The sequence below is a fragment of the Pholcus phalangioides genome, unplaced genomic scaffold, assembly GCF_987345545.1.
Source record: "Pholcus phalangioides strain wild (caught in Gottingen) unplaced genomic scaffold, Ppha-v1.0 ptg000003l_1, whole genome shotgun sequence".
Taxonomy (NCBI): Eukaryota; Metazoa; Arthropoda; class Arachnida; order Araneae; family Pholcidae; genus Pholcus; species Pholcus phalangioides.
This window is the reverse complement of record NW_028301596.1, coordinates 4,016,199-4,029,383: the sequence shown is the minus strand read 5'-3', so window position 1 is coordinate 4,029,383 and position 13,185 is coordinate 4,016,199. Positions and strand designations below refer to the sequence as shown.

At 31.3% G+C, this 13,185-nt stretch overlaps 1 protein-coding gene across 5 annotated transcripts in view; it reads right to left on the bottom strand.

Moving 5' to 3' along the window:
• The window catches only part of LOC149087910 (voltage-dependent calcium channel subunit alpha-2/delta-3-like), a 323,210-nt gene that overhangs the window by 37,070 nt on the left and 272,955 nt on the right, over positions 1 to 13,185 (bottom strand). For all 5 annotated transcript variants that reach the window (XM_089242629.1, XM_089242612.1, XM_089242620.1 and 2 more), the window contains 11 exons: positions 12,549 to 12,608; positions 11,935 to 12,145; positions 8,920 to 9,051; positions 8,746 to 8,809; positions 6,987 to 7,137; positions 6,169 to 6,243; positions 5,908 to 5,997; positions 4,564 to 4,677; positions 3,835 to 3,913; positions 3,203 to 3,252; positions 2,601 to 2,684 (listed from right to left, as the gene is read on the bottom strand). In XM_089242629.1, the coding sequence (XP_089098755.1) occupies positions 2,601 to 2,684; positions 3,203 to 3,252; positions 3,835 to 3,913; positions 4,564 to 4,677; positions 5,908 to 5,997; positions 6,169 to 6,243; positions 6,987 to 7,137; positions 8,746 to 8,809; positions 8,920 to 9,051; positions 11,935 to 12,145; positions 12,549 to 12,608 (1,110 nt within the window). The remainder of the gene's footprint in view (positions 1 to 2,600; positions 2,685 to 3,202; positions 3,253 to 3,834; positions 3,914 to 4,563; positions 4,678 to 5,907; positions 5,998 to 6,168; positions 6,244 to 6,986; positions 7,138 to 8,745; positions 8,810 to 8,919; positions 9,052 to 11,934; positions 12,146 to 12,548; positions 12,609 to 13,185) is intronic.

Sequence of the window (13,185 nt, the reverse complement as noted above, 5' to 3'; positions counted from 1 at the left end):
CATATGAACATAGAAAAAAATAAAATAAAATAAACTTTTGTGCAAAATGTGATCCTCTTATTTTAAGTTGACATCTGACTATTTTGTACATTATTTCAAAAGAAAAAAATGCATATAAATAGAAAAGTCCAAAATTAAATTGAGAATATTTTATGAGAATGCATATTTCAACATGAATTCCTAAGAATTTGAAATAAATAACTAAATATACAGAGTAATGCATCAATAGAATACAGGGTGATTCTGAATTCAATAGGGACAAACTTTAAGGGGCAATAAAACACTCCTAAACAAGTATTTTTCATCATGGAATATGCAATTGAATATCAAAGGTTGAGGTGCAAAATCTGTAATATAACACATTAAAAACACCTACTTTGGTGATGAGATCTCTAAATTCTTCATTGGGAATTGAATTTTTAATGCCCAAGAGATGACCCATCGATAAGAAATTGAGAGAGAAGGCAGATCGTAAGAGATGGTGTCATGTAATGGGCTCGCCTTATCTAATCCATTATAGCAGAAATGAAGTGTTTGAGTAATTTAGAATTTTCCCGGTAAAAATGGGCCTATTTCATTATGTTGTAACACCACATCATCCCTTTGATGGTTGAATTTGGTTTTTATTGGCACAAGGACCATCAAGATTATGCTGCCAAACAGTGACAAGTGGTATAATGGCATGGTAGATTTTGCTTCACCCATGGTGAGCTATGAGGCTTACTACATTAAAGCCCTTTAACATTTGAATGGTTGATAGAAGGTATCGCAGTAAATCCGCTGGACAGCACAATATTTACTACTGGTGAAATGCTACAGTGTGATCTCTAAAAGCACCTTTGTTATTGTGATTTGACTACACATTCCATAATGCTTGGACCAAACAGACCAAAAATGCTTGTTTAAGTGTCTTATAAAGTTTGTCCCATGAATTTAAAATCACCCAGTATATTGATTACATTATTATTACTGAAACCTATTTTCTGAAATAGGGTGGCCAGATGTTCTAGTTTCCGACTAATAAATGCACTGTCTCAAAAAATGCTTTTGAGATGCCTGTTTGTCCTAGTTTTTTTCCTTTGGGTTTAAAGATTTAATGAAATCAAATTATTTAACTTTTGTTTTAAAATTTCAAACCATACACATTTTTTGTAGTTTCAAATTTTGAAGGTATTTTTAGGGCAATTTATAATTTTGTGTCAACAATGCCACAAACTTTGGAAGAGTGTATTTTACATATCATTACAGTACAGAACATTCAGTTTAGTACATAAACTCAAAGCCATTCTGCCTTATCAGATTCAGGAAAAGGTGTGAAAATTATCACAGAGTTCTTCAACGGACAAATACATTTATTTATTTAGAGAGAGATAGATGGCTTTTTCTCAGCCCAACATATCAAGGAAACAAGTATTCTCTGGATATCATGCTGAGGTGAACTCAGAAAGAAAAGTCACCTCGTCTCCGCCAGGACTCAAACCCAGGCTCTTTTGCATACCAGGCAAGCATGCTACCATCTACACCACTTTCTGGGTTCACCTCAGCATAATATCCAGAAAATACTTATTTCCTTGATTATTTAGATTATTCCTAACATTTCCATGGCTGTCGTGTAGCCACTTAGTTTCACTATACAAAATTATTTTATTATTTGCCAATAAATATGTTATAATACTTATTGCTATACAAACTTTGGCTGCAAAATATATACTTACATTTTTCTCGTTTACAAACATTTTTCACATAAACAGCTATATAGAAACAATATTTCTATTATATTTTAAATTTGATATTTAACAGTGAGCTAAACTGTACAACAGGCAGGCTTTATTGCCAATTGATAATTTTAGCCATTGACTAGAAATTTGACACTGTAATGAAAGAAGTTCCTTTTCCAAAATGTCTTGTTTTTCATCGATGAATTTAAAGGGTTTTCTCAGTCACATGATATGGTCACCTTATTCGAAAATAAATTTTTATAATCTATGCTCTTTTGCAAAATCAAATAGTTTCAATGCATTATCATGGCACAGTGATAAAATGCTCATTTTCTATGAAGGTTTCTCCATCAGGTTTGCAGGGTTGATCCTGGGGAAAGAACATAGATAATAACAAGTTCTTTTCCGGTAAACCTTAAACAACCACCGATATAGATGGTGCCTCCATTTGATAACTAACTCTATCTTTATTAAATTGCTATATATGACCAGAGTTAGTGAATAGTGAAGTAGTTGGTGTATAGTCAGACAGTAAAATTGACTGAAAGAAAAATTTCACTAAATGTCGTAACATGAGACATACTTTTTGAGCTTGATTCAACCTACTGAAATTTTGTTAACTGAATACTAATGATTTTTTTACATGAAATTATTTCTTTAATTAAGAATAAAATTAACATAAGCAGGTATAAGAAAAGAAGGATGAGAAGCCCCTTTCACTAAAAATGTTTACTGGCAGTATAGCAGATACCAAGTCAGTGGCAAAAGTGGACCATTCCCTTCATTCACTATACATATCCCATACCCACAGTGATTCACTCCCATGTTAAAAAAACTGCATATCTGCTTATGAAAATGAATGTACACAAAAATAATACTCACAGGAACATCTGCATATACAGAAGTCCAGATGAATGGCCTTGTTCCTGACAGTACTACTGGTCGGCTCATAACTGGTACATATTTCTGGAAACAAAATTTATTTATAACAATTATTTATAAAAACATTGAAAAAAGTAAAACATTGAATCAGAAGAAATTGTATTTTTTTCAAAGTTTCTTTTTTGAGTGAACAATCTTCTTACCTGTTATCAATTCTTCCCTACCATAAACTTTGTTGTGCATGTGTTCAATGTTGAATATTAATGAGAGTGAAATTAATCCCTCAATGTGCGCACACGCATTGTTAGATTATATTTCCAAAACTACTCTTCTACTCCCCATTTTTTAGAAGAAATGTTTTCTCATTGCCCCTCTTCCCGAACAATTCCACAGGATCCTATATTGTATCCACAGCTATCATTGCCTACCCTGAGGGGGAGGGGTGGCAATATTGCTTATTTTTGAAAAATTGATAAATATAATTATTGACCGTTTTTCTATTCACAAAATTAAAAAGTATAATATCTGATGATTTTCACTAAAAAAATGGTAAAACATGTGTAAGATGAACTATTTAATAAGTGTATTTAACATAAAAATACCTGCACTTGATCTCGAACTTCAGGAAGTGTAGCCACATGGGTATAATAACCTGGTTGTAAAACATCAAAATGTGAGAATTTCATATATTTGCATTTATAATTCATTAATTTAAAAGATGAAATTTTACAGCATGATTTAGAAATTAGGCCTTTTATTTCAAAAAAATGAATTTCTTTAAAGTTCTTTATATATATATCAATATACCATTTGACATGTCTCCAGAAATAGACTGAATTTTCTTTTCGTGCCTTAAAAGCAGTATTTTGTGAATATGGTAAGAGTTCAACAAAAAACCACACAAGTATTTGGGGGTTCTGGGGGAATAGAAATGAATAGCAGCGGCACCCCTGAATGCTAGTTTATTAACTATTTCAATATAGAGGTTTCTTAAAACATCATTTCCAAGGGTCCTGCATCAGCAAAAAAGTTTATAACTTCTGCTATTTATAGTCTCATTTTAATAAAAACTTTTCATTGCACATAACTAACTAATGCAATTAAAAGGTAAATAATTAATATCCAAATATTATTTGTAGTAATACAAGTCTAGTACTGAAAAATCAACTTCATAGAAAAGAACTATTCGGCTACATATAATTAGAATTAATATTAAACTAAAATGCATGGTAACCTTTGTTAGCACAAGCCATCCAGTTCACTTCATGAGTTTCAGTAACTTCCTTTCCTATCAAATACGTGAATACACGAACCTAACAAGAAAAAACAGAAATCAAACTCTATTTTTATATATTTCACATCCTTTTGTTAGATCATCAACACTTCATAGATCTCCTGACCAACAGATCCAAAAATTGTTTATTAAACAAAAATTTAAAATTTTTCTGAATTCAGAATTTTAGGAAGTTAGGGATGGTTTTGAATTCACTTGGGTTGTTCAAAGTAATAACACATCCCAATTTTTTTATTTTATTTTTTAATGCATCTAATGTATATGTTTTGGCCAAAGTCCAAAATCGGCCAGTTAACCCAGCCAATGTCCGAAATTCTGTGGAATTTCAAACATTGGCTGAAAGTGGTTGGAGATCCCTATAATATCAATCCCCCTATATTCGGATTCTATATTCTGATTCCTTTGATAGTTAGGATTGCCATAGTTAACCATAATTATAAATGGCCATAATTTATCACACAAAAATACTCCAACTTGGTGATGATCCTGAATCATGCCTTTTCTTTGGCCAGGGATTCCCAACACTCACGAATAGGTTGGCCAAAGCTCAAAATTCCAACAATGGCCGGGTCAACTGGGTGGTTTTCAGGCTTTGGCCGACACACACATATATAATATATAATGTACAATAAATGATATTTCTATATCATATTTATGTATAATACTTACTGGAATATTTGGGTAATTATAACGCCTGAAAATGTCTTCAAATGTATTAGGAGCACCATCTGTTATCAGCATGATTGCTTGATTGCATTGAGTTCCAAGACCTGACCTATTATACTGAAATGAATACACACATATACAAAATGAATCAATGATAAAAGAATACAGTAATTTTATTCTTTATTAGATGTTTTTTAGCTACAGTGAAAATCCTGTAAAATGATACTCTCTATAATGATAGTCGCCTATGTAACGATATCGCTTTTTAGTCCTGATGTACTTTTCATGGTGTTAATATATTTCATCTATAACTATAACTCCTTTTTATAAGATTGAAAAAAAAAACATTTCATTGAATTTCCCCTAAAATTCTTTGACTTTTATATATAATCAAAAACAATTTATTTTATTGAAAGTTTTTGAAAGTGTTATTTAAATCTGAAATAATTGTGAAAAATAATATCACAGACCCTAAATACCTGCATCTAACAAATACAGATAAATGTTCTGAAGTCAAACTGCTATAACTTAAATTTCCAGTAATTTTAATATTAACTTCTAGAAAAACTTGAGATACCAAATTTTGGCATCACCTTTTAAGATTCTTTTTTGCAACCTTAAAATTTATTATCAGCATTCGTATGATTATCTGTCATTCATATGAATAACCTCTTCAAACCTGAACCACAACTAAACATTAAAAAAAAAAAACTTTTGTTTTATTTGTGTTTATTGTATATCAAAATGATGTATAAAAAAATCCTTATCAATCAATTAATTTGGGTCTATTTTCAATAGGGCCATTTGACCTTAACACGCACCTCAAGTCTTAACTTGAAAAAAGAATCATTGAAACCATTAAAAATGAAGTTGCGCATAAGTGTACCTCTGGGGGAGCGAAGAGGATAAGGAGAAAATGTCTTGAAATGAAAAATTTCAAGATTACAAGGTACCCAAAAATATAGGACAAACCAATATTAATTCTATGAACAAACCTACAAAATGAAAAAAAAAAGAACTTTCAATAAAAGTTGAGTTTTACTGGGTCTAAATTGATTCTCTTAAAACGCTTTATATTCACCTTAATACTTCATGTTTTTTGATTATTCCAATAAAAATTCATTCCAAAAAATTACTTCTGATATCTTTAAATTTTAATGAAGTTTAAAAATTATTGCCTGCAATATGTAATGTAAACAAGTTATACTGAAATTTATTTTATCAGTATAGTAAAAGAAAAAGATTTAGTGTAACAAAAGATGATGACTTAATATATATTAATTGTTTTTCGGAAATTGTCTATTACAAGTGAAATATGAAATGAAGCATATTTATTTTCAAACTTACTCGTTGTAAAAGTTCAAATGCAGTAGTCAGGCTAAGGGTAAAATTGGCAATATTTTGTGTTTCTATGCTGCCTAAGTGTCTGGTGAACTCCTGAAGAACACGGTAGGAAAAAAAAAAAAAAAGAGACATTTTTTTTATACATGGATGACACAAAATTTCCAAATTGCTTATGTGCAAAGAAATCACTCAGTTTAAACTGAATTACCGTGAACATTACAGAGCTTTTTTTTGCAATTTTACAAAAGAAAAATCAAAACTTACTCTGATATTTTTGGCAGTTGCTTGAACAAGAGAGTTCTCAAAACATGAAACGACACATTTGATGTCATCAGAAAACTAAAAATCAGGAAAAATAGTCATTGAATATCATGCAAGTATATAATTGAATCAATGAGAAAAAGAACAGCACTAGTCCAAAATTCTCAATTCAAGATAATCAAGTTTCAAGTTCCAAAACTGTGTAGGCTACAACCTATTAACTTTGAAAGCAAGTTAACTTTACCAATGAAAGAAGACTGGCATAGTACTGCTATTAAGCTCAATGTTTAGATCTATTTATCAAACCGATTCATGAAAAAGACAGAATTCAGACTTGTACTGTTATTCTTCTCGCCAATTAAATTGCCTGTTCAAATAATTATGCAAATGTTATTAAGGCCCATTCGAGTATTTTTCCTGTTGACAATATTTATTTATTTTTTGTTCTTAATTAATATGCAAACTAAATACAAAATACACTCAAATCAACTATCAAATTTCATTAGTGTTGTATTTGGATAGCAGCGAGACAATTTTTGAGATTTTTCAAAGAAAAAAATTTTTTTGTTACTCTTAACCCTTATAGTGGCAATCCCAAGATTTCTCATCAAACTTCATCTGCTTTGTTTTGGTCACCCCAAAATATCTTGGGTTCTTAACATGTTTTTATTTCCAATTTGGTATTTTAATGTGGATCAGGAAAATTTTAAAAACTGTTTAAAGGGTTAAATTTCATACCTTGCAAAAATAATAATGTGAAACTGTGAATGATATGAAGTGATAGTATGAACATCATTTACATGTAAAAATCATAGATTTACCCTCAATATTGTGAAAAAGTCGTCCTCTGTCAATGTTGCTAGTATATCAATGATGACATGCTTGGCTATCTCTTTACGGACACCAGTCATAGATCCACTTCCGTCAACAAGTATGACAATATCCTTAGCCGAGGCAGCAGCCTGTACATACCTTCATGGAAATATTAAATATTTATTTACTAATTAACATTCTATGTATGACATGTATCAATATACTTTGCCAAAATTAATATTTATAACTGAATCTATAAACATTTTTTTTTTTGTGTGCCAACTTTTTTTGACAGGCAGTCATTGTACAGTCGATCCTGCTTTATGTATCATTGTCAGTATATCAAGGTGTATAACTGACCACAGACATGGACCATTTATTGACCACAAAAAGTGACATCAATCAAGACAACTTGTATAAAATGATGAAAAGACGACAAATACACGTTGACAATTTTATACACGTCATATACTTTGGATGCTATTTTGCTCATGATTTCTAGATTGAACACAGATGATATATGATTTATTATCATTTATAGCCCAATGGCAAAGTTGACTGATTATAATTTTCATACATTTTCCTTTTTTTTTCCGTTATTTAATAAATTTCCGGATGCATCCAATCTTTTGGGAATATTTCGATATCTCTCATGGATATTGAAACAGGTGGTCTGGTACTTCAAAATTGAATGTCAGAGTATATCATGCTTAACACATCATTGCATTCACTATATATACAATATATAACATACTAAGCAGAAAACTTCTTCAACAGAAAATGTTTTGACATGAAAAAAAAATCGTACAAATAAAAATTCTTAAACAGGGAAATGTCTTAAAAAATTACTTCTTGAACATAACCCACAGCATTTTTTAGTTTTTGAAACTGTTACTAGAATGAATAATGCAAACAATATGTCCTATGATTTACCCTTTTGCTCTAATGGCATTTGCATTTTGCTAGCCCAGAAAGGTAACACCTCATTCATGAAAATTTCAAGTTTTCTTTAGAAAATTTCTTGCTCTTTTTTTGTTCTAAGACAAAGCTTGACAAATCCCAGGTACCAGGTTGCCATGGAGACCGAAAAAATTTATATTGGTGCCCAAAATTTTCTGTGTGTGATAACTAGTTAAGGAAAAAGAAATATGATTGGCTCCTAAAATATTTGGTTGATGCCTAGATTTTTCTCGATTTGTCAAGCCCTGGTCTAGGATATTGAAATTTTGAATGAAAATGAACAACACAGTATTGTTCATATATGTATACAAATATATATATTTATTTATTTTAATTTAATTTTTTTTTGCATGATCCTTCATGACAAATTAGTTGCGTCTACAACTAGAAAAGATACAATTGCTTTTGTTAATGTAAAGTACAAGTCTTTAAGAGGGCATATATTTCGAAAGTATAAATGAACACATGTATCATTTTCAGATTAGATAGGAGCACCTTAATTTATTTCTAGTTCAGTAGAGCTTACGCAGGTACAAGTTGTGATTTTTTTCACTCTAAGCAAAATACAAATACAGCTGAATAGTGCATGTGCACATTGTTTGTTCTAATAAGTGATAAATGTAAGTGTAAGAGTGAAATAAGTGATGAAAACGTTATAAAATATATCAGTGTTTTTGAAAATTACTAGTAAATATAAGTTACAAATAACATGAACATAAATAAGTTCAATGCATGTGGTAAATTGGTTCACAAGAAACGAAGATTAAATTACAAGGCACACAAGTAAATATTATATAAACCACTCACCATGTTCTTGTTCGACAATCATAAAAGTCAGGCTTTTTCATTCCTTCTGAGCCCCACATGGTAGCTAGAAGTAAACAACAAATTTCTCATGAACATATTGTCATATTGAAAACTCCCCAGAACAATACTTTTGCCATAAGTGTTCATCACAATACAATTATACTCATTACTCACCTGGATACATTCTTAAAAAACCAGTGCTGCTACCAAAGTATTGCCAATTAAGCAGTGGATCCACTTGCAGGTTGTTTTTAAAGGCAGGATTCAAATTTTCAGACCACTTTATCGCATTTAGCACTTTAGAATCTGAAAAATTTGATGCAAAAGAATATTCAGAAATCACCAACAAGAAAGGCAAACACACGGAAAATACAAAAGCTCCTTTATTCGTTGGTGATTTCAGAATATTACCGGGGCAAAGTCTATTTACTTTTCCACAAAAGAATATGATTTACGTATAACTTATTTCTCAAAATTCAAAAAAACTCTGAGAAACATATCAAAGGAAGAATAATATAACAAAAATTTTTTGAGAATAATACTTCATTTATTACGCACAATTACTGTCAGCATGAAAACTACCGTGATACCAAATTCATTTCAAGAGCATTCATACAGCATTTCGTTGCATGAGTGCAGCAACGTACGACAGGGGTCACATAAACTTAAAAAATTGTGATATGTTTTGTAATGTACAGTATATTTCATAGATCCTTGTGAAAATATCTTGGCTGAGGAATTGTGAATGTGGTTATTTGAAAGAAAATAACCACCAAGAACTGAGAAGGATTTTCCTTTTCCACCCCCTTTGCTATAAAAAAAGCCACTGCGAAAACAGCACCACACATACATGGATCAAAACGAGTATTACTGCCTAATCAGGACACTGGGAACTGAGTATGGGAAATTTTTGTCAACAAGGGAGTCATCTGACTTTTTAGATAGTCTTGCCGCAATAACTTGTAAAGGAAAAATGAGTGTGGTTCAACCTTAGCTTCATAATATGCAAAATAGAAAAAAACTATTGATGAAAGAAAAATGGATAACCTGAGCCAAAATTCTGATGAGTACAACAAAATTTTTTTTCATGTCACGAAATAGGCCTGTTTATCAACTTTGCGCAAGTCATAACAATACCTGAATGATCACGGTCAACACCAACTATCTTAGACTATTATATCTACTGTGGCTGGTGTTGGCGCAACAGTGCTCTCCTCCAAGTAGAGCAAAACAAGCATGGTCATAACATCCTTTGCTGGAAGCAACTTGAGGTACTTTTGAGACCCTCATATCTCCATATTGAAGTTGATCAAGTACCTGAAAACTGGCATATCTAGAGCATTCCCTGAACTGAACTAAACCTCTGAATTTCACATTTTTATCCTTAATTTGTAGTTCATGAGAAATTTGAACTCCAAGTTTTGTTATTTTGACACTGACTCACTCAATCACTGATCATGAAAAATCTGAGGCACTTCTAACAGCACTAGAAACATGAAATTTGGTATGAAGGTAGTGTTTAGGATGCAAAACCAGGGAAAAATTAAAAAATCTAGAAAATTCCTCTCAGTATTGGAAATATGAAAAAAAATTGGGATATTACCAATTTTTGCCAAAAAAATCCCAAGTAATTGAGAAATAAATTGTTAAAATTGCTCAAAATTTGCTTGGATATGAAATTAAGGGTTATAATATCTGCAGCAGTGTCAGTTTAGTGCTGCGTCAATATACATATAAATTCAGTGTTAATTTAGGAAACGAAAATTTAATTCATAAAGAAAGCATTAATGTCAAATTTATTTTCCTAAAATCACCCATTTTTGATGGAAAAAATTATCTAATTTTTTATGTTAATTTAGTTTTATTGTTAATTTTGACATAAATGAATCCAGAAAACACACAGGAAAGTTTTCTTCCACAAGTTTCTTAGATGATATCACTAAAGAAGGGTAAAAATAATGAAAAACAATCTGAATTCACCATGTATTACATTTAAATTTACATATTTGTTATGCAGAAAAATATATTAAAAAATTATGTTAAAAGAAAAATATGATTCATTCACATAAAACATTCACAAGTTTTTGTCACACAGTTATCATAATATAATTTATAAGTTAAGCATATTATCTTTGTCAACGATTTTAGTAAATATTATGAATTCAATTGAGCTACAATGTAAAACCTGGACATATTTTTAAAAATAGGGCGGACACAGAAAAATTACTTAAATATCCCTTAAAATGCAGATCATGTGGTTACTCTACTAAGGCCTTTCAACATATGTATTTGACTTTATGTGGTGGAAAGAATGTATGAAATATAATTTTTAAAAAGTAAAACATTGTCCAAAAGTATGCAACATAAAAAAAAAGGACTTTTACTTACAAAAAGAAGTGAAATCCCATCAAAAACATTTCATATAAAAAATGAAGCCAAGTCTCGTGATTCTTAAGAAACATAAAAAGTTGTTATATTTTGATGTAGAGCCAAGTTTAATGTTGTTATTAACAGTGACCCTTTGACTCACAAATCACTCCAAGGTTCTACACCTTTAGTTGAAGAAAATTTTGGGACTTGGCAATTACGTATCACAAGAATGTGCCAGCTGTTGGTTAACACAATAAGTTTTATTGTTGGTGGCCTGCTGAGATTTTTGATAGCATGTATGTAGTGTAAGCTTAGTATCCCGCTAATTAAATTATCAAACATTGCCTGTGGTTTGTCGCCAGTTGAAGACCCGTTTTAAGCCAATGATTTGGCTCACAGAATGCATCTGCCATGGACAGCTGATGCAATTGAAAAGTGGCCCATATCTGATACCCGCCCATTTGCAGTATTTGTGACTTTTCTGTGGTTCCCAACTTCAACGTGCAAATGCGAACCGATCTCCCCGATAAAAAGTCTCGCCACAGAGAGCAACAGTCCTACAAACACTACAAATATTCAGTCATTACACTTCTCTCACTTCACTTCTGAGATATAGATGGTAGCACTGAAAAATTATACACAACACTAGATACACACTCAGACTGTTTGGCACACAAACTTACACTTCCGGCACAACTCACTGGGTAGTAAATTGCCTATGGCGATAGACCTGAGTTGTGCTCGGTTTGAAAAAAAAAAAAAGTATTTGTGACCAATGAACTATAATAACCTCAAATATAAAAAAGTATTAAACTTTACCTTTATCATTAACGTTTGCAGGCACATGAACAGAACTATGTTTAAAACTAACAGGAGCATTAGCGAAACTTCTGTGCGGCTTCAATTCACTTTCTCTTAAGGATTTTCTTGTCCCTTTCTTTTTGGAAATCACTATGTAGTCAGAATCAATTAGTTCTTCATTTTCATCGTCGTCATCTTCCTCTTCTGCCTTTGCACTATAATATTCATACTATGGGATAGAGCAAGAAAAATGATTTAACAAAATTATGAATATAATCTTCAAGCACCACAAAAAAAAAATATGTATTACACATTTTTGATCAGATTAATAACACCATGAAACAAGTTCATCGTTTATAATGGACCATGAGAAAGGAAATTACGAAAGGAAGTATATCTTAAACATATAAAAAGAAGCATATATGTAGGCTAATCTACATAATTAAGAGCAGCATAATTCATTGGCAGATTCCTTAAAAATGTTACACCAATTTTACATAAAAAAGGTAATTAGCCAAGAATGTAATGAATGAGGTTAATTTGTAATTAAAGTGTTAAAAGTTACAAAATTGCAAGAAAAATGCCAGATGATTAAAATTCATGGCAGTAACTCGATGCATTGAGTGCAGTACCTTAATGTTCTTGTCATACTGATAACCAGAAGCTAAATGTTCCGCAACATCAGCTATCCTCTGAAATGACAATAAAATTATGAAGAAATTAGTTTAACAATGGAAAAATATACATGTATATAATTGAATTTCCATGTGTCTGTGTGTGCACATATTCCCTATAAAAATCTGCCAAATTTTACATATATATATACTAAACATAACCAGACTTGAATGATAGGCTACCTTAAAGTTTATCTGAGCTAGGCAAATGCCCGAAATGGATGAAAAACTGTCGGCAACAATGGTTTGTGAGCCTCAACAATAACTTCTGAAATGTTTAGTTTGGTTTCCGTGGTTCCCAAACAATGCATTTAAGACATGGTTATTCCTTCACAATGGTTTGTGACTTCAATACTGCCAAGCATATGGGAAAAACCTGGGCAGCACTGGGCATTATAGCTAGTCTAAATATATAAAATTGATATTCTGTCTTTGTGTGTGTATGTTCTCTACACAAATCTACAATTTCGATCAATAGTTGCCAAATTTTACATATATACCAAACAAGACCCAACTTGAACGATAGGCTACTTTATAAGTTTGTCAGAGCTGGACAAAAAGCCGAATTGGGCAAAAAAACTGTCAGGCCTAACAA